The sequence below is a fragment of the Saimiri boliviensis genome, chromosome 3 (assembly GCF_048565385.1).
Source record: "Saimiri boliviensis isolate mSaiBol1 chromosome 3, mSaiBol1.pri, whole genome shotgun sequence".
Lineage (NCBI taxonomy): Eukaryota > Metazoa > Chordata > Mammalia > Primates > Cebidae > Saimiri > Saimiri boliviensis.
In genome coordinates this window covers 166,953,525-166,979,499 of record NC_133451.1, presented here as the reverse complement: position 1 = coordinate 166,979,499, position 25,975 = coordinate 166,953,525, and the positions used below count along the sequence as shown (strand labels likewise).

The following is a 25,975-nucleotide window of genomic DNA, read 5'->3' as shown; positions in this document are numbered from 1 at the left end:
GCAAAGGAGGGATATCATGTGACATAGTTTGGAAAAATCACTCTGGTTGCTGGGTTTAGAACAGCCTGTAGGGAAGCATGGGTAAAGGTACTAAGACCGTTTAAGAAATTCTTGAAATTATGTCAGGCTAGGGATGCTAGTGGTTTGGACAGAGTGGTAGTGGGGGATGTGGAGAGAAAAGGTGAGATTCTGGGCGTAATTCGAATTTAGCCAGTAGGAGAGAAAAGGGAAAGAGAAAAAGCTCAAGGATGCCTCTCAGTTCTTTCAGATTAAGCAACTAGAAATAATGAAGTTGCTCTTTATTGAGAGAGTGTATTAGTCTGTTCTCATGGTGCTATGAAGAAATACCCGAGACTGGGAATTTATAAAGGAAAGAGGTTTAATTGACTCACAGTTCTGCATGGCTGGAAAGGCCTCAGGAAACAGAACCATGGTGGAAAGCAAAAGGTAAGAAAGGTACCATCTTCACAGGGTGGCAGTAAGAAGAGTGGAGCAAAGGGGGAAAGCCCCATATAAAATCATCAGACCTTGTGAGAACTCACTCACAGTCATGAAAATAGCATGGGGGTAACTGTTCCCATGATTCAACTACCTTCCACTGGATCCCTCCCACCCTACCTGGGAATTATGGGAACTACAATTCAAAATGAGATTTGAGTGGGGACCACACTGAGCAATATTGGACAGGGAAGACCAAGAGAGGAGCAAACTTAGAATAGTCTTAGAAGACTCTTACTTGGAATGTCTTTTAGACTTCTCCAGTAGACATGTTGATTAGGTAGTTGAATACACAAGCTTTAATCAAAATAAACCTTTTGCCAAACACTTTGCATGTGTTATCTAATTTAATCCTCACTTTAACACAATTAGGAAGGAGCTGTTATTCCCTGATTTTCAGGTAAGTTAAATATGATGATAATAACTTGTTCTGAAAAATAATCTATAAATTATTCATTATTCTCCTAGGAATTTTATTATAAATTTATTCTTTTAAAATATAAATTTATTTAAAGGTATTAAGAGGTTACATTTGTTATATCCTGTTTTCTTTTTCTTTTTCTTTTTTCTTTTCTTTTTTGAGTTCTCCTTCTGTCACACAGGCTGAAGTGTAGTGATGCAATTATGACTCACTACAGCCTCAGCCTTCCAGACTCAAGAGATCCTTCCACCTCAGCCTCCTGATTAGCTACGACAACAGTAGCTGGGACTACAGGTGCATGTCATCATGCTCAACTAATTTTTTGTGTGCGTGCCTTTTTAGTAGAGATGGGGTTTCACCATGTTGTACAGGCTGGTCTCAAACTCCTGGACTCAAGGGATCCACCTGCTTCAGCCTCCCAAAGTGCCTGGATTACAGGTGTGAGCTCCTGAGCCCAGCCGTGCTTAATTTCTTGCACTAAGCTCCTTAGGGTACAGAGCTATCTAATTTTGAATTCACAGGAGTTGTACATAAATTGAAAGGTTAACTTTTCAATTTAAAACAGAAATAAGTTCAAATATTGACTCCAAAGGGCAAAGAGCTAAGGCAAAAAAAAAAAAAGTGATTAGGTAGAGGAAAATATTTTCATTGGAAAAGAATGGTCATGGAAGATCATATTATTGAAAATATAGTGTGTGTGATCTGGGGTTCTTTGTTTTGTTTTGTTTGCTGTTTATTTGTTGATGTTGTTAACTACTGGAAATGGAAAAATAAAGATGAAGGAACCCTGAATATTCAAAGAATTGTTCAGAAGTACAGAGGAGAAAGCCTCAAGATCGGTAAGAAACAATAATCAATGACATATTTTAACTCTAAACATAAAATAGACATTAAGCATTGCAAGTTGTAAAGCAGAAACTTCCAAATCAAAAAGAGCAACTAACAATTCCAGGAAAATGAAGAAAAATTCCATTAAGTTTAAATCTATTAAAGTTTCATAGAAACCAGTATATGTCAATGAATGATTTATAATAGTTAAATGTTAATGGTTTAGGCAATTAATGCTATGTAGATTTTATATATCTTTAAATCTTACTCTGTATTATTTCATAATTTCAGTGATGTTTAAATGCTCTATTTAACTACTTAAACAATGGCATTAGTTTAAAAACAAGCCTGCAGATTTAGGGCATGGCAGGCACACAGAGGACAGCAATTTAGACAAGGAGGCTAAAAATTTGAAACTGCCTTTACAAAAATTTTAACTGGGAAAACTAAGACAGTGAAAGAGATCTGACCCAACTGACTCCATCTTGCTTCTAATCTCCAGGCTGACCTTGTTACTCCGGGGTGTAGGCCAAGCTAACTTTGGGAAGAATTTAGCTTATAGTTTAACTTTGTTTTTTTTTTTTTGTTTGTTTGTTTGTTTTTGAGACGGAGTTTCGCTCTTGTTACCCAGGCTGGAGTGCAATGGCGCGATCTCAGCTCACCGCAACCTCCGCCTCCTGGGGTCAGGCAATTCTCCTGCCTCAGCCTCCTGAGTAGCTGGGATTACAGGCACGTGCAACCATGCCCAGCTAATTTTTTGCACTTTTAGTAGAGATGGGGTTTCACCATGTTGACCAGGATGGTCTCGATCTCTCGACCTCGTGATCCACCCGCCTCGGCCTCCCAAAGTGCTGGGATTACAGGCTTGAGCCACCGCACCCGGCTATAGTTTAACTTTGAAACAAAGATGATAACAACTTGATATGATTTGATTGTGTCCCCACCCAAATCTCATCTTGAATTGTACTCCCATAATTCCCACATGTTATAGGAGCCACCCAGCGGGAAATAATTTGAATGATGGGGGTGGCTTCCCCCATACTGTTCTTGTGCTAGTAAATAAGTCTCATGAAATCTGATGGTTTTATCAGGGGTTTCCACGTTTGCATCTTTCTCATTTTCTCTTGCTGCCACCAAGTAAGAAGTACCTTTCACCTCCTGCCGTGATTCTGAGGCCTCCCCAGCCATGTGGAACTGTAAGTCCAATTAAACTTCTTTTACTTCCCAGACTCAGGTATGTCTTTAACGGCAGCATGAAAACAAACTAATATACAACTCTTCCTGAAAACAAACCCCTTCCTACCTGGCGACCAGACTGCCTCTGTAAGATGAATAAATTATCCACAAAATTAGAAATTATGGTTACGAATCAAACCAAGATTCAAAACCTCCCCAGTTGTTCCTATCAATAACATCACTATTGTAAAACCCAAGAGGAGGTATTTTACAGATCCTGCATTGATGTACCTGCTGGCACCACCCAGATCAATAAACTGATTCATCTGATCTTGTGCTCCCCACCCAGCAACTGACTCAGCACAAGAGGACAACTTCAAATCCATATGATTCAACTCCAACCCAACCAATCAGCACTACCCACTTCCCGATTCCCTACTCATCGAGTTATCGTTAGCCCTGATCCCCGAATTTTCAGGGAGACTGATTTGAGTAAGAATAAAACTGATCTCCCATTCAGCTGGCTATGCCTGAAATAAATCCTTTCTCTATTACAATTTCCCTGTCTTGATAAATTGGCTTTGTCTAGGCAACAGGCAAAAAAAAAAAAAAAAAAAAAAAAATCCACTGGGCTGTTACAACTGGGTGTGATATAATAAAAAATGTTCCCTTTGTCTCTGGTTCCTGGCACAGAGCTCTTGATACCCTTGAAATTTCTTAAGTGATATGAATGACTATCTTTTGTTATTTTAGTTGTAAAGTCCCCTGGACCATATCTAAGTTTATGCTAATGAAGTCTGTTAGGGTGGAGTCCAAGGAGAGCTTCAGGATGGGGCCACCCGAAAGGGCAAATTTGTGATTAGAAGGTAGACCCATTCCTGATCTCCAGGAAGGGGATGGGGCTGGAGATTGGGATATAAATACTCTTTTGAAAAACTTTTAGTCTATTGGGTTCTGTATGGATGTAAATACTCTTGAGCAAGGAGATTTGGAAAGCTTCCAGGTTGGTAACACATTGATGTGCTAGGAAGATAGCAGGTTCGTTAAGGGCAAAAACCTGTGTGAAAGTGCTCCTCCCCTCACCCCATGCCTTGCCCTTTGGATTTTTTTCATCTGACTGTTCCTGAGTTGTATCCTTAATAACAAACTGTCAACATAAGTGTTTCCTGAGTTCCATGAGTCCTTCTCATGAATTACCAAACCTGAGGAGGGAGTTGTGGCAACCTCTGAATTTGTAGCCTGTTCATCAGAAGTACGAGTAGTCACTGGACTTGCAACTGGCCTCTGAAGTGGGGCAGTTTTGTGGAACTGAGCCCTTAACCTGTGGGGTCTGTACCAATTTCTGGTAGTGTAACGCTGAATTGAATTATTGGACACATAGCTGGCATGGAGAGTTGTTGTGGGGAAAAAAAACACATCTGTGGTCAGAAAAAAAAATGTCACACTGGGTATAATGGATGCTTAAATGAACTGAAGCAAACAGCATTAGCTCTAGAAGGAATTATGAGCCCAGAGAAAATAATTAGCTCCAGATTAGCCTTGTAAACTCAGACCAATAAAGTTATGGCAAATATCAGACATATTTGTACCTCTGAAGCTTCAGTAAGCAAATGCAGAAGATTCAAGATCCCCTACTTTTTTATTCCAAATAGGAAGAGATAATATCAATTTATTATTTTATTGGTTTTAATGATCATTTTAGTTATGCAATTTTTATTCACTCATTCAGGAAATATTTATTGAAGTTTACTCCAGGCCAAGAACTATTCTAGGTACTTCTTAAAGTATATTTTCTTACTCTAAACAAACTAGTTGGTGGCATATTTTTTTTGGTAATGTATACCAAAATTTTTTGAATTTTACATGAGTGCTTCTAAGAAAAGATAATATTATTAAAATTTGAAATATATTTAAGGTTTTAGATTAAACTTACCCAAGAAATGCGATTTGAACTCAGGGAGTCTGACTCAAGAAACCACACTCTTAACCACAACACTGATTTTAAATGGTGTCATTGAGATAGTGGATGCTCTTTGCTTCTAAATGAATAAAAACTTTTGCTATCAACTTTGCTTAGAAGGGTAGGTGTGAGTTACCTTGAGCCCTTGGATGAAAAGGTATTTCACCATCCTTTAATGAATTATAATTTATAATGAAGAAAGTAAAATTACTATTACATAGAAATAAAATAAGTTTTTGTTTTCTGGAATATTTTTTAATAGTCTTAAGTTGAACCAGGTTTGGTAGTGATATCTTGAATAATAGAAGTATTGGTGGTTCCCTAAGAGAATATTTTCCAATATACTGCCTGGACTTCCAGATGCCTAATAGATATTAATAGCTGCTTAAGCCAAATCCCTCCACACAGCCTCTGAAATCAAATAGATCAATAAGAAAAGCAAATAAAATCCTTAATAAGCACCTGTAGCATAAATAGGTGTCGGTCTTCTTGAGTTGCCGTAAAGAAATATCATAGATTGGGTATAAACAACAGGTTTTTATTTCTCACAGTTCTGATGGCTGGGAAGTTTGTGAGCAAGGTGCCAGCAAGTAGGTTTCACTCTAAGGCCTCTTTTCATGGCTTGCAGTGTGCTCACATGACCTCTTCTTTGGGCATGTGTGGAGAGAGACAGCAAGCTCTCTGGCATCTCTTTTTATAGGGGCACTAATCCTATTGTACCAGAACCCTACCCTTAATGACCTCATTTAACATCAATTACCTCCTAAAGGCCCTATCTCCAAATGCAGTCACATTGGGGGTTAGGAGTTCAACTTATGAATTTATGGGGACACAATTCAGTTCACAGCAAAGGGGATAAAGAATGCATCAAATGTCAATCCCAAGTCAATAAATTTGGCCAGGACTGGAAACCATGCCAGAGCAAGGCCTGGTGAAGCCTGGGTTGAAAAGATGAGCAAGCTGTGGGGGTCTAATGATGATGAACAACAAAATCTCCCCAGAAAGAGTCCTCAGTATTCTGAAAATAGGTAAATAAATTAATAAGTTATCTTGCCTTTCCTAGGAAACTTGTATATTCTTCAAATTTATCCAAGGGTGGGATAGTAACTATGAATATAGAGAAAATAGAATTGACCATATATTGAATGTTACAGAAGTGACTGTGATGGTTAAGGGGTTCATCATTATGGTCTCTCTATTTTAGTATTTGTTTGAAACATACTCATAATATTGAGTTGTTTTTTTTTTTAAGAGAATATATTATATATTCTTTGAGGGGGAAGGGGAGAGAAAGTTTCATTCTAAATAGAAAAATACTTGGGACATGTTTGAGAACTGGCTCCTGAGGACCCAAAGACCAAGTATAAAAACAAAGGCAGTTGTCAAGAACTGTGAAGAGTCTGAGACTACTCTACGTGCAAGCTAGTAATTTAGTCTATCATTGTTTCATGCAAACTGGTAAAGGAGATAAGGCTTTTATGTCAAAGACAAAGGACTTTATTGCTAAAGCAAAAGCCCATCCACTGTATCAGCATTTGTTGATAAACTGGACTGGTTCCCAAATTTCCACAGTTTCATGCAAATAGAGCCAGGTGGCACTTAGCTATACAGTGAGTTGGGTTACCTGAGAGGAAGCCTGGTCTTAGGGAATCTGGATATTTTACATTGAACAGTAAATGTGTCTGCCTTTGCAACAAAGGGTGACACTATCTTCCAAGGTTGTAAGCAATGGTGGCCTTTAGTCACAGAAAGAAACATTACTTTTATCTTCCAAAGGTGTTTATTTTATGAATATTTTGGAAATATAGTCCAGAACAAAGGCAGCCAATGCCTGGTAAGTAAACTGGTAAATAAATTTTGATACAGCTATATAATTGGATACTATACTTTCTGGAATTTGCCCTAAGGAAAAAAAAGAAAGTGAATGTGCCCAAACATTTGAATACAGTATGTTTGTTGCTGCAGTTGTTCTTGATAGTAAAAGACTGAATTTAACTTAAATGTCTCAGAGAATTGATAAATAAATATTGATACAGCTATATAAGTGGATACTCTACAGATAAAAGTTTACTTGGGAAAATATTTATAATATGCCTACTAAAATATATTTCAGAAACAAATCTTTCACTGTGGTCTCATTTTTAAAGAAAAAAATCAATGTAGGGAGAGAAAGATCTGAACAATTCTATCAGTGGTTACCTTAGATGATAGGACTAAAGGTTAGTTTTATTTTCTTTTTTAATGCATTTATTTAAAAGACGGAAGGAGCTTATGAAGGCAAAAGTGCCTTGAGTCCATAAAAGTCAAAACACCTGGCTGCCTTCATCCAGTGATGTGGACTCCCAGAGGCCCACGGATGACTAGGCCCTTTCCAGGATGCCCCTCTGTCAGGTGTTTGCCCAGCCCTCCGCTTCTGTAATGCAGAGCCAGTCAGATCTATAGGAGTGAAACTTGAAGCCAACCCCAATCCTACCTGCAACAAAAGATAATGGTTGCAGAGATGGTAAAGAAGGATCAGAGTCCAGGCCTGCCCCCAGCCCTGAAATTGTGGTCCGACACATTCCTGTTCTTTCAGCTTACTTTTCCTGTATATTTGCCTGTGTGATCATAGCCTGGAGCTTTCTGTTTTTGTTTTTAGAGACAGTTTCACCATGTTACCAAGGGTGGTATTGAACTCCTAGTTTTATTTTCTTCCTCGTCTGCATTTTGCAAACACTAAAGCCATCTTTATAAATATAGTACCTCTTAGAAGTACTATAAACAGAAAGAACTGACTTATAACCCATGTTTTAATTTTATAATAAGAAGATAAAAACAATTTTCAGTAAAAGAATGAGAAAGAGAAAGGCAAAGAGGATTAGAATATGGCAGAGTGGTAAGTTAATTTAAAATGATCAGAGAAGTGCTCTATTTAGAATAGGAATAGAGAGCCACCTTACAGGCTAAATTAGCTTCCACTTATTTATTCATTCAATGTTTTCAAAGCACGTGCCATGTGCCTCTCACTGTGATTGGCCCTTTTCCTATAAGAGCAACTAACCAATCAACAGATATGGTTAAAATTGGAAATAAGCAAAAACACATAATCAAGTTTACTTCTCTATGTTTTTTGTAACCTACTCTAAATTTAGATGTAAAATGTGAAAACACCCTCCAAATTGTATAAACGTTACGCACATAAATGTATGGTCTGATTATGAATAATAGTGCCCCCAGCAGTGTGATCATCAAGCATTAATAATAATGGCAGTATGGAATGTGAAACTCACCTAAGTTGTGTTGCTAATATTTATATTTAACTCTGTTTGTATGTCAGGACACAGTCCACTGTTGTGTTCTAAAATAAAGTATGACATAGCACAGCAAAAAATGATAACAAAAAAGATAAATCATCAAATGGTTTGGATCCTTGTTTTTGTTTCTGTTTTTTGAGATGGAGTCTTGCTCTGTTACCCAGGCTGGAGTGCAGTGGCGTAATCTCAGCTCACTGCAACCTCTGTCTCCCAGGTTCAAGCAATTCTCTTGCCTTAGACTCCCAAGTAGCTGCGATTACAGGCACCCACAACCATGCCCAGCTAATTATTTTAAAAATTTGTATATTTAGTGGAGACAGGGTTTCATTATGTTGGCTAGGCTGATTTTGAACACCTGACCTCATGATCCACCTGCCTTGGCCTCCCAAAGTGCTGGGATTACAGGCATGAGCCACCTTGCCTGGCCTCGGTTTGGATCTTAAAGTAAATATTATTTTGCATTTTAGTGTGCTTGTGTTGTCTGGAATAATTGAAAACCCTGATCTGGTAATATAAAGAGAACAAAGAAACTTATTTATATGGTTAGAAGAATGAAAATAACTGGGCTTGGAAAGTAGAAATGCCCCTGGCATAAAATATTTCCTAGATGTGAAACAGAAAAATGATTCTCTAGCTCAGTTGGCTTAGAAAGAGGGGTGATGTATGATTTAAATTATTATGCTCCGATTTGACAGAGCAGAATATTTAGAATATGAAGTGACAGCTAGAGTCTTATATTAATATAAAACTAGCAAATGATATAAATTGCTAAAAAGAGGACTAAAAAGGCATTTGAAACAAATCCTCAGTATAACCTGCCTGTGCTCTAAACTCCTGTTTGAACAGAGAAATAAGTAGCATCCCAAGTGGAAGCTTACAACAGATAAAAAGCCCAACTCACTGAGGATATTACATTTAAAATTTCAATTTATTTGAAAGAATAAAAACAAAAAGATTCAAAGCAAAGCCTAATTGAATTTTCCACACTCTAGTCCCTTCATTTCCGCCATTATTTCTTCACATATTGCATTTACACAAATTCCTGTCGGAGTAGCAGAGAGAGTTGTGAATTTGGTATTTCCAAATTGCCCTGAAAACTAGAATTTTGCTAATGCAATACCTTCTATTATATTAACTGGCTTTGAACGGCTTCAAATTTGAGCCACAGGAACAGAATGTACTGCCGTGGAGGGTCTGTATATTGAATTATCAAGTCGGAGGAGATGGCTTCAGCATAAACTCTGAAGCCTTCTATAAACAGAGAGCAACTCTTTAGAGTTGCCACACACAGAAAGGACAGACTTATAATTTATTCAGCTGGCTATAGGTTATCCATGACCTGCCTGGGGCCTAGTATAGACCTCCAAGCAAGCTCTGTGCTGCTACAGCATTTATTGAAGATATTTCCACTGAGGTAAAATCTGGGTGATTTCCAGTCTCTAGACACACACTTTTATGATGGAAGACAGCACCAGTACTTTCCATAAAAATGCTAAGTCGATTCTTGGGAAAATTCTAATTGGGTATTCTTTCCAACAGTATCTCCCAAACACTTTCTAATCTGCAGTAATAGCTTTACAAGTGATTTCTGCATTGAATCCAAAAGTTTATGCAAGCATAAAGTATTAAAGTCAGAACAAAAAATATACTCTAAATATCTTCTTGGACCTTCTGTATAAAGTAGGCCTCAGAAAATGGAAATCTGTGTTTATCCCATGGGCATTGTTTGCATAAAAGAGGCTTTTCTGAAATGTGCTTTATAAAGCCTGGCTCAAAGCACAAGTTGTCCCAAAGCTCCTTGTCTCAAATTTTTGTGAATTTATCCATCCAATAAAACTTAATTTCATCTAACATATTACATATAAATAAATAAAGTTGAGAGACTACTTTCTTAGTGTGAAAAGAGAAGAAACTTCGTCTATTGTCCAGAGACCCAATGTGACTTTGATGTTTATTGGTTTGAAGACATGCAATTTCTGAAAAACTAGCAAGTTTGGATGGCAAATAAATAAATTAGTAAAATTATGAAAAAATTATGATTGGTCTATGACGTTTTGCATGTCATTAAAAACACTTATTCATCAGTGCTGCTGCTTGTTTAGTGAAAAGAAAAATACTTTCATTCGGCTTTTCAAACTATAAGGTTCTCTTCTACCTAACAAAACAATATTAATGGGCAGAAGATATATTTTCAGGGATGTCTGTCTTTATGAAAAAGAGTGAGATAGCCTGAATTTATAACAGCTGTATAAATGGTTCTTTCTTTCGCCATTCCAGAATAGTTTAATTTAAAGTCAGGTAAGGGGCTTAAAAATAAAGAGACCAAAACAATTGTAAAAATGCTGATGATATCATAAAAGAGATCATTTTAGTTTTCGCTTACCACATACATAGTACAAGTTAAAACATCTGCCTGTCACCCCATAAACATTCCTACACTTCTCTTCCTTTTATGAGGAAAAAAAAAAATAGACCTTTAAGGGAATTTTAATAGCCAGCAGCTGTTTGGCTGCTCAATACTGCATCTGGAAGAGAGGATGCTATTCACATGGAGAGAAAAAGACAAAAGTATTGTTTAATTTTCTTAATGTACACCAATACTTTACACAAAGACATTTGAATGATTTGAATATCAAGAAAGACACAGAGCTCCTTAAGCACATCTGAAAGCCACTATATCATTACCAGAAGGCATGAATAACTGATGGCATTCGATCCTGTTTGATATTAGGTTGAATGACTGCTGTTGTGAATGAGTTTGATTCCACGTAAAAGGGTCACTTCATGAGAACACAAATTCATCTCATTCTTCTGAGATGAACTCTACTTCAGGCTAAAATGAATCATAGTAGTTTTTCTGGTGAGGTTATAATTATAATTTTCTGAATGCATAATCCATTTTTAAAAAACATTCTTCTTAGAACAAATGTTAGGACAGGAAAGCATCTGCTTTAGAAAAATTAAAATGAGGAAATGGCCTTGTAAGAGTACTTCAAAAAAAAGGATCATACAGGTTGAGTGGGACTGCATTTTTAATAGCAATAGCTTCAGGACTGGGTTAAAGGGAAATAGAAAAACTATATAATAGCATGTTTACTTTGACAAGCCCCGCCCCCCCCCCCCCCACAATGACATCAAAGTTGTTTCTTCTTCTCTTTTATTTTCCTTTGAAAGGAAGCCTGGTGTGGCAACCGTAATATCAATATAGAATACTTAGAGAGATGGAAGGACCTTTATAAGACCTAAAATACTTCAATGATAAAGGAGTCAGTTCAGGAGTGATAGAGGGAAAGATGACTCGGGTGCTCACTATTCTCTTCCTGCCCTGTTAGCTGTCACCTCTCTTCTTTATTCTTCCTTGCTACCTCCCTCACACAAAGATATGAACCACGGCCCCTGTCTCACTGCCTCATCCCTCTTCCTTCTCTCTGTGCTTCCAGGTATATATACCCTAGCTGGCAACTTGAAAACCATCTTCTGAATATTTTAGATTACCATCAAAGAACCTAGCTCTCTCTATTTCTTTCAGAAAAGCAAATTTTTAACCACTGTAGAAAAAATATGTTAACTAATAAATTCTACATAATTTTCATCATTGGTAAACAGAACTAAGCAGTAATATGCATTGCTGGCTGTGGAGAGGAGGCAAGAGAAAGGGACTCAGGAGCTTACGCAAAGTCCTTAGAATTCTCCACGTGGAAGGAAATGGCTTGTGCATGTGGACGAATGGCAGGGTGAGGATAATCCCTACCTCTTAGAAACAATAGGTTTCTCCCTTCCTTCCCTTTTTCCTTCTTTCCTCTCTCTTTTCTTTCATTCTTTCTTTTCTAAACTGCGAAATTTTGCCAAGTGTATGCTTCCACTACCAAAGGAGGATGGATATCATCATTCCTAGAAGTTGTTCAACATCATATGTTTTTTGTTTCTGTAATGCCTATAGTATCTTAGAGGTTATGAATATAATAACTTCATCCTCAAATGACTTGATGTAAATTTCAATTTTACTAATATTTTATTAAAATTTATATAAAATAGATCAGTGCTTACTGTAGACCCACAGTCTTCAGGGGGAATATTCTGCTGTATGCTGAGCCTTTCTGTTGAGGTAGATAAAATCATGTTGATGAGGCAAGACTTACACACCCAGCACAGTTACGGAATAATAGAGTACGGTGCACAAGAAAATGCTAAACTGTTTAACATTAAAGGCTAAAATGTTTGTTAATGATTCTGAATGTAACTGATTGAGGTGAATGGGAGAAATCAATGTTTCTATATTTATTTGAGCTTCAGGTCTTTTCCCTTGCCAATTAATTTTAAATACTATTCCTAGAGTAGCCTATTGGAAATCCTTGGTTTAAAATTCTTAATGGTACCCCTTGTCCAGTCACGATTTTCATATCAAAAGTATAGATGGGCCTCTTTTAATGAACAAATTCTCATAGAGAATCTAAGAATATGACTCCAGAATTGACTTAAGGACTTTATTATTATTATTTCTTTAAATTATCTTTCACCTTAAAGGTATCACAAAACAGAAGTTTTGACCTTGTAAACAGAAACATTGGCCTATAGAATAAATTCTCAGCTATTGAGTCTCTCACTCAAGAGAGACTATCAACTGGGTTTCCTTCTTTTTACTACAGACCACGTGCAGAAGCCAAAACGGTTAGCTGATCTTGACACAAATGCACAACTTTCCTACCACCAAGTCTTTGCACACATTCTGCCTTCAGCTTGGAACAGTCTTTCCTGCTCTTTTTCTATCTTTCTCCCCAGATTCTCTTTGCCAGAAATTAGGTCAAACAACTTCTTCATGTATCTCTATCCCACTCTCTGGAAATCTCACCTTCCTCTGATTTCCAAGAACAGTTCATTTGTGCCTCTTTTATGAGGCAGAACATGCTGCTGTATATTATGCATAGGCATGTGCAGGACTTTTCAAACTCAAGCAGCTTGAGGATAGGGTCTGAATCTGATTCTTCTTTTGCAAGGAGCAAGCACAATATCTTGCACATAAAAGATGCCAAATTAAACAACGACAACCTCAAAGAAATAACTCTATGAACTAACAAATAGAATGAGGCTTGAGAAAAACATTGAAAGATTGATAGAATGTGGAAAGTGCCTAAATGAGGGATTTTTTCATAAGGAACTTAGTAAACTTCACACCCTCCTTCAGGTGAGCTAAGGATTAAGTAAATCAGGAGAAAAGATACAGCTACTCCTCCACCTTACTGGTGAAATACAGTTGTTTCTGAGGAGAAAATTTGTGCAATTACAGAGAAACCATCCACCAAAGCTTATCAAAGGAAATTTACAAAGACTTTAAAAAGCAAATAATCTTCATAATCTACCATGACTTTTGCCCCTGGGTTAGCAATAAAAGAAAATATGTTCAGATAGATAAGCCATACTGTTACCCATCTTCTTTGCCTTTTCTGCTCTGTACGGTTCCATGCAGACAGCTTCTCTTCTACTCTTAATACACTATCACCGTCGCAAAGCAGAAGTACTCTAATTAGAATATTAGTGTTAGAAGCATATTATCTCCAAATGAATTGTTATTACCTTTCAGAATCTTCAGACTGATTGGTGAACATTATCAGTTTATCATCACGTTTCTCATTTTTGTTTATGAACCATCCACGTGGAATCTAAAAAAATATATATATACAGGTATATGAAGGGCATGAGGTTCAATCGCATCTCAAGGGAAGTTAACTATGTCAGTCACCGAAGAAGAAAACCACCTGTTAAATGCATTTTTCATCAAAAGCCATGTTTTTATTCTCATTTCTTGTTTTCAGCCCTGCCAGACGTGAGAAGACAGACCACAAGCTTGCCTTCTGCCTAGTTTCAATGAAAGTTAAAACACCAGGTGTAAACACAGGCTCAGTGAGTTAAGGAAGAGTCTCACGACAGGGAGAAACTGTCCAGGAGCAAGTAAAAGGAAGCTTGACATTCCAACCCACACAGCATGAATGGTGAAAGTTGTCAGACTGACATGTTTACAGTTCAATTAACCCCAGTCTAGGAATGAGTTCTCCAGGAGTGCCTACTCCCAGGTGCCAGCAGCTTTCTTCTAGGAAGACCGCTCATGTCAGCTTTTTCTCCAATAGGAGTGATTGATTATTTTTATGATTTTCAGGGTAACAGGGGAAGTGGTAACGGGACAATAAAAAAAGGAGAAAAAAAATTAATTGTACTTAAGACAGAATTTGTTTTTCATTTTTAAAATTTATTATTAAATTGCACTTAAATTTGGCACCTTAATCACCAAACAGTGGACAAATAGTATACAGACTACATAGTACCTCATGGGACTTAGAGTAGAATTTTGAGATTGAAGAATTTGAAGATTTGTGTATGCTTTAAAAGCCAATTCCTATAGGAATTAACGCATTTTAAATGCATCTGGAAACCACCAATTGCTGTAAACCCATTAGAAATTTTAGGAGCTAGGCCTATGGGAAACATGAAGCCAGTTTGTCTGAGTTTCATGCGTTTCTGTTTAATTGTAACAACAACTCCTCCCCCTCACCAAAAAAAAAAAAAAAAAAAACTTTGTTAAAATGCTCCAGGAAAGATTCATTTCAGCTATTGGCAAGTTGGCTGTACATAGTGTGGGAGAGTAAGTTTTGTTTTCTTTTCAGCTTGTGACAGCTGTTTAAAAGTCATCTGTTACCACCATGGTAGCCAGTTGCTAGATGAAAGCAAATGCATTTCTGGACTGTCGAAAGAATTGGACCACCAACTAGTATAGCTATCATTTAAATATGCAAAATTGCAAAACTGCCCATCTTGTTTATGAGGCATACTGGAGACATTACACAATTCTGCAAATATGTTGAAGGGGAAACCAAGTGATGTGCTATCTCATAGAGTGACTGCAATAAGTGCCCATTTCTAAAACATGAAGTTTGAAATATTTATTCAATAAACAAATTTGTAGTAAGGTTTTGAAAATGTCTTATATTGTTTCACTATTTCAAAAATTACCTTTAAAATGCTAATTTCCTGGCTTGTCCAAAATCACACATGGAGTCCTGGACTATCAGGGAATCACAGAGTCTGAGACTGTGGAGAGCATGCTAAAAATTATAATGCCATCATTTTACAATAGAGGAAATGGAAGTCCAGAGAAAACAAATGACTGGGCTAATTAATAACTGGTCTAGGATTAGACACCAAGCCATTTGACTCCTAGTCATGATTTCTATTGTTGTTCCACAATTGAAAATTATAAAGAAGAAATTTTAAGTTTGAAATAAAATTAGTACTAATTTTTTTTAATACTAATGTATTTTAAAACTAACCTACAACATTTGTACATTACAGATACACACTCATAAAGCTTTATTTCTCAGGTGATGGCATTGTATTATTTGATCTCTGGTAGTAAACACCCCAACAATGGCATGTACAAAGGGAAATCTCCAGACTTAAAATTTTATAGTTTAAGATTTGTAAATAATATCTGAGGCACTGGAAACAGACAAGATGAATATTGTCTCAAAGACATTATTTTACTGAACATTGTGTTTCCTTCCTAAATTGCCTTTTCCTAGGCTAGAATTTTACATTTGTTATTATTCTATCCAGGAAGTAAAAGTATCAACCAATGATAATCAGAAAAGTCAACATCCCAGGCATAATTATAACTTCAAATAGTTTATTTATCTATTCCCTCCCTCCCTCTGCCTCTCCGTCCCTCCCTCCTGCCTTCCCTCCTTTCCCCCTCCCCTCCCTTCCCCTCCCCTCCCCTCCCCTCCCCTCCCTTCCCCTCCCCTCTCCTCCCCTCCCCTCCCCTCCCCTCTCCTCCCCTCCCCTCCCCTCCCTTTACCCTTCCTTTCTTGTTTTCTTGTTTTCCGTGGGGAAAAGTCTTTTTATTACCACAGATAGAGGTGTTTTTCTCACCAAATAGTGACAAAGGAGACAATCTTAAAGAAGACACTCAGCAATTAAAAGGCTTCTATTTCAAGTAGAAACAAATAAATAAAATCAAGCCAGCCTGAGCACACAGAGTCTTTTCAATACCAGTGCCTCATTTGTTTTAAATCTTAGAGAAAATCAACAACTTCAAAAGTCTCACAGGACTTAGCAAAATATTTGTGTACCTCTCTGAACTTTGTCTCCACAAATTATGAGTCAGGGTGACATTAAACCATAAGATAAGGAATTCTGCTGAAGTTCTTTCTCCTATATTTTTTCACTGAGCAAAATCACAAAATCAATTTAGTGAGGCGATCATGCACTTCCTAAGTTTTGATTGGCTTGTGTGGAGACATGCAAACAAGCAGTGGCAAAACAGCTGCTACAATAAACTAGGCGACACTGTCTAAACTCCCAAGTCTAGGAGCACACTTCAGGTACCTTTGCTTGTGCTTTATTAGTTGCTCATGTAATGTAATTCAAAACACTTCTATCTTATTAAATATTTGAAACAGATTCTAATTTAGACATAGAACACAGTAGACTTCCATAGAAGCAAATTTTATCTGAATACTAAGCAGGTAAAGAAAAAGGAATGATAAGGCACCTGACTCCTTTTAACCTTTGCCCATTCAAGATGGATTTCTTAGATACTTCATCCCAAAGTACTCAAAATAAAACCAGTCAGGTTTCTACTGCTTTATTATGATTGCATAGTGTCTGCCTATAATATTCCTATTTTTGTTAGCTTTGAGATAAAAAGCAACAGATCTTCCGTTTCTCTCATGTCAGTGGCTTTTAGCCTCTACTCAGCAAAGTCATCCAAGAAGCCATTATTTTGCCCATATTTATTCATGTTTGTTATCCATGGGACAAGAAACCTTTGTATGTAATCATTATTAATACGAAGCATGATCATAACACATTCCACTCCACTACAACCAAGCTGCTGTAAATTAAATACTGAGATCCCTCTTCTGAAATAACTTCTAGAAACCATGACACATTCTTTTGAAAATTTTGGAAAGGCTAAATTATCAGGTTGAAGTTTGGTAAGATAAAGAAAATCAATCTCAGTAATCTCAATTAGATTTCAAAATAGTAGAGCTGGCTTCCTTCCCTCATTTATAAATGGCCTTTGAAAATTCCTTTTCTTTGCATCTACAGAAACAGAGCAGCACAGTGATGAAGAGCAGGCTCTGAAGTGAGACTGCCCAGTCCAATTCCTCCTCTGGTGACTCTTTAACTGGGACATGACAATTGTCCTGTGCTTCTGTTTCTCTTTATATGAGATGGAGATAAGAATAGTGCCTGCCTCACTGGGCTCTTACGAGCGTTAAATATATTGATATGTGTAGAATTCACACAGTAGTGCCTGGTAAGTGGTTAGTACACTATATATTAATGGGTGTCATTTAAGAGAGTCATCGAAAGGAAGAGGTAAATAACTGTGGTCAATTCACCATCTTGACTCTTGGTCATATTGAAAAACTTGGTATATGGGAGTTAGTATAAATTATTGTTTCTAAAACCTCTTTTAACTAAGTAATTTTAGTTTTAGACTCTAAGATTTCAAATAAAGATATAATTGCTTGCCGTCAAAGAATTCATCATCCTGTTGAGAAAATAGGATGACAAGCCCTGGAGGCAAAATACACCGGTGTTTTTTATTTTTGTGGTCCTAGGACCCAGCATGACAATTAGCTCGTGGTGTGGACCTAATACTTTAAGAATAAAAGAAACGAGTAATATCTAACTGTATAAGACAAAAGATAAAATGAAAAATAAGTGGCGTTGACTATGAACAGTTTAGGATAATAGGACTTAACTATGGCCAACAGTGGTTGCTCAGATATTTTTAGTGTATTATATGCAATGTTTTGTTTTTGGCTTCTTTTTAGTATCAAGGATATTTAAAATCAAATTTAATATCACTTAAAGTTGTATTATTATTTTGTTTCCATGGAGAAGATTATTTTCTTCCTTCTTCCTTCTCTTCCTTCTTTCCCTTCTTTTTTTCTTTCGTGCTTTCCCACCTTCCTTTCCTCCCTCTCTTCCTTCCCTTCTTTCTTATTCTTTCTTTTCCTTCCTTCCTTCCTTCCTCCTTCCTCTCCTTCTTCTCCTCTCTCTCTCTCTCTCTCTCTCTCTCTCTCTGTCTTTCTTTTGAGACAATGTCTCACTATATTGCCCAAGCTAGAGTTCAGTGGCTGTTCACAGGCACCATTATAGTGCATTGTGTTTCTGAACTCCTGGGCTCAGGCAGGTCTCCTCCCTCAGGCTCCTGAGTAGCTGGGACTACAGGTATGTACCACTTTCCCTAGCTCCAGCCACATACAATTTCTGAGAATGAAAATATTTACAATTAAAAACCACAGAAGTAAGAGTACTCAACTGGTTCACAGCATTCTCTGAAGCTAAAAGCAAACTCATGTCTCTGTTTCCATCATTTGATTAATTCTCCTTTCTCCTCCTCCCTCCTCCTTTTCCTCTTTTTAAAGCAATTCCTATATTGCTAAAGAAGCAGCTGTTGCTTTCTGTTTAACTTAGCCAAAAGATGTCCTCTATTCTTGGATGCATTTCAGTACATCAGTGAAAAACATAAGCTGTTTGATTGTTTAAGCAGAAATTTACAGAATCCATACTTCCAAAATAACCCAACTTTCAAGGATAAACTTACTTTTAGAAGTAAACCAAGTTTTATGAACTTTTTGATATTTCTGGTGACAGCTTTTAATATACTTGGGTATCTAAAGTCAGATTCAAGGGCAGGATGTTGGTTTACCAGTCATAGTCAAAGTTTTCTCAAATAGGTTTTACAGACCTTGAGAATGTTATGTTAAAAATTACCAAAGCATTCTTGTACTATTGTATACATTTATGCTAGTCAAGTCTATGTTATACATTGAGAGGTGTCCAAATGTAATTTACATACAATCAAAGGCATGAAAAATTTACTTAAGGTAGAAAGGACTAGAAGCTGACAAGGGATACTTATTTATATAAAATGTGTTTCTTTCTGGGTCATACAATTTATAACTCATAATATCTACCTGGAAACTGTTTCATTTCACTGTCTTTACTAAATTAAAAATTAATTGTTAACCAGGTTCAATACATTTATAATGAATGCCCTCATTGGGTACTAAACCATCATGAAAATTACTATCCTTGTATCCATAAATAATAAATAATAAAGATTCTGTAAGGTAATACACTGAAAACCACACATATATGCACATTCACATTCTTACAGATATAAAAGCACTTATATTAATTTTTTAGAAATGACATTATACCATTTAAGAATACATGAAAAACTTTCTTATTGATCACATGAGAGACCTACAGGTAGGTAGTCAGTTAATCAAAATATTGGTTCAAACTGGGACTCATGAAGACCAATACATTAACACCATATTAATTTAGTGTCACTGAAAATATATAGGTGAACATCATTTGCTAAGCTCTCTTTTCTAAGAAATGATCTATTAATGGTTGTCCGCATGTGCTCCCTGACCCACAACAAATCCTTGGTGAATTCTAGTTTTAGTTTTTTTACAAGGGAGCAAAAATAAGTGAACGTCTTTAGCTGTGACCGTTTAGCATGCCTTGAGTGCCAGTCTGTGTGTTTTACTGGACGAATGTACAGCAGGATTCATTCCTGCTGTGAGTTTACTGGGTGGGGGATGAAAAAGAGCAATAGGTTCAGTCAAGAGTGGGAAAATGCCTGTAGAGTCAGAGGGCTGACATAAATTGGTGACCAGTGGTGAGAAGGGCTGTGGTGAATAAGTGAAGAAACATCCTGCCCAAAGGTATTAAAATTCCATTAACAAAATCAATGTGAACAAATGAAACACAATCCTCTTTAAAAATTTGTGGTTTACTGTTAGCAATTCTCATGGCTTTTTGTAATTTCCAAACATGAGATATTGGTTGCCAATAGGTGCATGATGATAAACAGCCTTTTTGAGATCCTTGCTACTATTGGTAAGAAAGAAATGTAAAGAACTATAACATTTTTAGTATAAATTCTTGGTTATGTTTTTCTAATAATATCTTTAATATTCAATCTCAATCAGTCTTAATATATAAAATAACCAGTTTGTATGTTCAAAAAGCTTTATCCTTAAAGCTCCTTATCAGTTATTGTATCTCCACAAATATTAAAAAAGAAAAAGGAATTCACTTAGCCTAGAAACAGGAACAGTAAAGCAGGTCAGGTGACTATAAAACTAACCTAAATTTACAAGCACAAAGCTAAAACAGCCTTAAAATAGTTCAGATAATTTCAATGCAAAATGAGGCAAATGCTCAATGTTTTTCAGAATATGATGATGCTATTCAAAAAAAAAGCGTATGTTACACATTTTTATTCATTTATTTCCTCTAGCAAATAAGATTCCTACACCTTTAAATACCTTTAAATATCAAAGGTATTTAAAGACCTTTGATTCCAGTGTGGAAGAAGTTGGAGGAGAGGAAAATTACACACCACTCTCATTTACAGTAATGGCTCAAGGGAAATTGAGAACAAGAAAGAGATTTTTGGCTACACATCGTTTGGCTAAACCAAAAGAAAGAACTACCCAAAGAGCTGTAACTTTTTTTTTCCATTTCATATTTCTGAGAAAGGTGTCAAATCAGGGGACTTTCATCACCTATTTCATTCTAAGAAGTCTTTTTATTTTATAGCAGTAAAGCTTTTTTTTGCCACCACAGATTCTCTATAGCTCAATCACATCAGAGCACCTGCATTTCTTCTACATGCAAAACTGACATTTGAGATTTAATGTGGAAAAGCTCCAGAATCAGGAGTCAGGAGACTAAGATTCTGTCTGTCACCAGGGCTATCACTACGTTTGCTTGACCCTGAATGTTTATCACTGGCTCTGAAATGGGAACAGATTGTACATTATAGTAATGAATAGTGCTCGATACTTAAGTGTTATGAAAATTGGTCATTCAAGGATTTTTGCAATATTGTTGTATTGCTCTTGATGTATCTTAGAAGCTTAATGAAATATTAGTGAGATTTTTACCCTTTGAAAAGGATCTAGTGTTCCACAGAATGTTCCTTCACTCAGCAGAAAAATGAGCATATCCTTGTCCTGAGTATTCAGCTCTATTTGGGAATATTCCTGTACTGCAGATTTCTACTGATAAATGTCATCAAAGCTCCCCAAATTACAAAATCACTTTTTCAGGTGTGTATTGGAAGGATGATTGGGTTTGGAGTCAAAAGATGTGGCATCCAATCTGTCTGTCACATTTAACAGGCTATGTGTCTTTGGGCATATTATTTAAACACTCTGGGCCCCAACATCCTCACCTGCAAAGTAAGGATAATACTTCCCTTCTTCAAAGAAAAGTCCGTGGGATTAAACAAGACACTGCATTTTCAAGCAACTGCCACTTTGCTTTCACGATAAGATGACTTTTCTAGTGTTGCATGGCAAATAGTAAGCTCCAAATACATGTGGGGGAGTTTAAATTTTGCTTAGTCTTCAAACCTCACTGGAGAGCCTGTGGAGAAAGTGATTTTTATGGGACATGAGTGTTACTATATATGTTATTGTATATGAAAGTTGGTTGTTCTGCTGAAAATCATGAAAATTTGGAGGATGTGTTTTTTATTCAAATATGCTTCAGGTGAAACTAGGAATGGATTCCTTGCACATCTATTACAGGTGTACCAGCCTTGGCCCATCCTTAGCCTCCTGCTAACAGTACCAGTTCCTCCGGGCAGATGCCCACCCACTTGAAAGGGAAGTAAAGGATAGCCTGAGCCAATTTACCAGAAATCTTTGCACATCAAGATTTTCTTCTGAAGTAATAAATTTTGTTTTATAACTATACATTAATTTTGAATGCAGCTTAGCAAGTAACGACCAAACTTAAACCTAGTCTTATACAGAAACTCTCATTATTTCCATGGTAAAGTAGCTGAAAAATGATTGTAAATAACATTCAATAATATTCATGTCCTATAAAAAAATCGCTTTTGCTGCTTCCTTTCCAGTGGATTTTGAATATCAAACAAGATTTGAATTCTACCACATTTATTTAGAGCTTACAAGGCTGCACAGAAACTAGAAGAAGAGGTAAATGCCTTGTTATCACACTTGCATTTCATCATTGCCTTATTAGATTCAGAGCATGAAGAGCAGAAGCCAAAGCTGTGTCCGTGAACATTTTTCTTAGCTTCCCTATCCATCTAGCACAGTAGGGTATCTGCCTAACTGTAGTACCAGTTTTTCTACTCCTGTCAACAGAACAGATCATTAGCAACTAAAAGGAAAGAATATAATAAATTCTGGTTTCCATCAAATTTTCAGCAATAGAAAATTGCTGAAACAAACACTTTAAAGTTGATAATCTTTCTACTCTTTTTTTCTATTAAGTGATTTTAGGTATTTCTTTTCATTATAAATAAAATTCGATTTTTACAGCTTAAAGCTAAGCTGAACAATTTCTCTTATTTTAATATCTATAATTGTTTTGCCTTTTGTAATTTAAAAAGTGTGAACCATCTTCCCAGAAGATTTTTGAACACTTTTATAAGTAAAGAGTTTGGGGAAAATGACAATATATTCTCTAATATTGAAAAAAAGAACATGACAACATATTGACCGGCACACTGTATACATCGTGTCAGCATACACTGTGTCTGAGAGTCATCTGACTGTAATCTATATATCTATATTTATTCACATCAAAAGGAAACATTTCACCATATTTGAAATTTAATATGTAATTGAAAACTGAGACAGGGATCATTTGCCTTCAAATGTATTTTATTAACTATACCGCTTAATACTGCATCACATACTATGTCATTTCTTCTTGCAGAATTCAAACGTGTCATATTAGCAAAGGCAGAGAATGATTAATTTTTATTACTTATCACAATGATCTATTAACTATATACTAACCACCCCCCTGTGACTGTCATCCAAGGTTTTTCATACACTTAGATTAATCAAGGAATTCATTTGTTTGGCTTGTGCTTGGCAACCACTAGAATAATTTCCCCTGATGTGGTGTCTTGGTTTCAAAACAATGGAGATATTTAATCTTGGCCATGTTTTCAAATAAAATTGATTTTTTTTATTCATGCTCTGTGCAATTACATGAGACATTTTTTATTCTCACTTTTTTCTTTAAGACTTGTGGACGTACATGTGAAAGGTAAGGTTTTTCTTGTTCTATGGTCTTTATCCTTTATGAAACAAATATTTGAAAGGTCCGAACTGTCACAACTCTAAAGAGATGGGAGCAGGACTGTGCCTAATAGTGTTCCTCTGGGAATTCATCATTGTCTGATCTTAATAAAAAGGTAGTGTTTAGAAAAAGAACTAAAGAGTAAAATGTTAAAGAGTAAATTTTAAAAGTTAACAGTTAAAGTGAGGTCTAAGGTTTTATCCTCAGCAGGAAGTATTCAGTTGGTCAAAACCTTAGTAAGCACCTTTGCCTTCCCCTCCTCCCACCTTCTCCCCCTCTGCCCGACCCCCCCCCCCACCCCGCCCCACCTGGACAAGAAGGTCCCCAGGAATTTTGAGAACTCAGGGACTTTGACTGATGAGGTACAGGGAACTTTGCCTGTCTTTTCTACACTGAGCCACAGGTCTCTTTGGCAGCTATGTGCTTTAGGTTCCTTTAACAGGAGGAATTGTGTTTAACAGTTAATTTTCCATGTTTAAAAATTATTATTTCTTCCTCATTTATGCCTCATTAAAATTGGGACAATTTTAATGGCTGCAAATTTCAATGAGAGAATTGTACTGGAAGCCAACGATAATTAAATATATACTTGGAGAAGGAGTAGGAACAAGCTAAAGGGGAAGACAGAAAGAGAGAAAGAAAAACAGGCACAGAGAGAGATCAAGAAAAAAAGAGAGGGACAGAAACGGGCAGAGAGAGACAGAGAAAGAGAGTGACAGGAAAAGAGACAGAGGCAGGGGTACACACAGAGAAGACAGAGCAACAGAGGTGCACAGAAAGAGACAAAGTGAAAAGGAAAGAAGAAAATGAAAAGGCATCTTTTTTCTCTTTTAGACTTTAAACATTTATTAAAACTCTGATATAAAAAATAGACTACAAAAGTTGAGAAGACCATATCTGAAAATAGTTTGTTAACATTGATCCATTCCACAAGTATTTACTGCTTGCTCAGTGGGTTAAGGCCTGATTCAGGCCTTCCACTGTGGGGACAGATCTGTGCACACAGTGCCACTCGGAAGGACACTCCAGGAGTCTGCCACAGGGCATTGACCGAGATTCCTAATAAGAATAAGTTCTCAGCACTGCACAGCAGGGAGTTTGTGGTTAAGCCAGAAAGCAAATGTTACCAGATTCACAAAATATCGGCACTGCACCCGTAGGCATCTAGTCTATCTTTGTCCACTGCTGGCTTTTAAAATTAACCTCTCTTGCAGGATAATGTAACTGCTCACACTTCAATTATTCCTAGGTAAGTTTATTTTCTAATCTCCTTTGGAAAATTTGACTATTTAAATAAAACAGTCCAGTAGCTTTATATTCAGAAATATTTTCTTTTAGAATGTTTTATGTTCCCCATCGACGTGATTCTATAGCACCATAAAGAACACAGTGAAAAATGTCCCCTGCAGAGGAACACACTAAATGGATGCTTGCTCTGCTCATTGCTTGATCAAGATTGTTCAACTCTGTAATATCCCAAGAGGGAAAGCATAATTATTCATATAAGTACTTACATGTAGCTATTCTTTATAGGATTTTTAGAAGTAATAAAGCAAATAAGATAACATTCACATTGTTAAATCTGTCATTTCCAAAGTTTATTTTATCTGATGTGCACAAAGGGGCCAACTGATAAAAGCTCTAAAATAAAAATTTTAAAGGAAAAGCATGCATTATTACATTTACAACAAATTCTATCTAACTTCTCACCTAGAACACAGAAAACCATATCTTAATTGTTAATATTACTGAGCTTATGATCAATTAGATAGGTCTTTTTAATATGAGAGCTTTATTTATTTAAAAAACGAATTAAGTTACAGCCAACTCTGGTAAGTAAGCGAAATGAAAGTAAAGACATAAGACATTATGTTACTCACCATGTTCTATCCTGAAAGTCCCTCTCAGATGTAGGTAAGTGTACTACAAGGTCTAATATGAAGACCTGTCTTTAAGACTCTTTGAATCAAACAGTAACTAAGTGGTTTAAGTAGAAACATGTATTTTGAAAGGTTAATCCACCCATACACAGGGAAATCCCTTTTTTAAGAAAGTCATTCTGCTGCCAAGAGACTATTAATATTCACCTCTCAGATACAAATACAACCTACAGATAAAAGATTCACAACCTATGTGAAAATACCGCAGAGGATTCCCTCTTAGTCTCTATGTTGTAATGGAAACACAAGAAAACAATATACCTCTTCAGGCAATCAGGGGTACTACAGGAAATCTACTTGCCCACTTAATGGAAAAGTCGTATCAGCTTAATAGGGCCACAACACATAAACATAAATTGAGAATTAGTATAACTTACTGTAAGGGCGACATAGGTCACACACTCATTTCTAGGAATGTTCCTGTGTTTCATCTTCCTATTTCTTTCCCTGAGAGAGCTAGCACCCAGGTTAACATTTAAACAGTCATCCTTTAAAGTAATTTAGAAATAAGTTCATTACCTTTTAAAAATAGGACTTGCTGAGTGTTTTCTTACTTAGAGAGGAAATTATATTTAGAGTCTCTATCTTGCTTCACTGGCATTATACCATTAGGAATGATGTGTATTTCTCTTATCATACCAGAAAACAGTCTGCATAATCATTAGTAGTGGCAAACCTCTCCAAAGTGATAAAGAAATTTGTA

At 36.4% G+C, this 25,975-nt stretch overlaps 1 protein-coding gene across 2 annotated transcripts in view; it reads right to left on the bottom strand.

Annotated features, from left to right (window-relative positions):
• The window catches only part of TNIP3 (TNFAIP3 interacting protein 3), a 109,941-nt gene extending 84,168 nt beyond the window's left edge, over window positions 1-25,773 (bottom strand). The window contains exons 1-2 of one of the 2 annotated variants that reach the window (XM_010346716.2): window positions 25,650-25,773; window positions 13,748-13,833 (exon numbers count right to left, since the gene is read on the bottom strand). In XM_010346716.2, coding sequence (XP_010345018.1) covers window positions 13,748-13,833; window positions 25,650-25,703 — 140 coding nt within the window. In that variant the 5' untranslated portion in view covers window positions 25,704-25,773. The remainder of the gene's footprint in view (window positions 1-13,747; window positions 13,834-25,649) is intronic. The other variant, XM_010346714.2, reaches the window with a different exon arrangement.
• Between the last annotated feature and the right edge of the window lie 202 nt (window positions 25,774-25,975).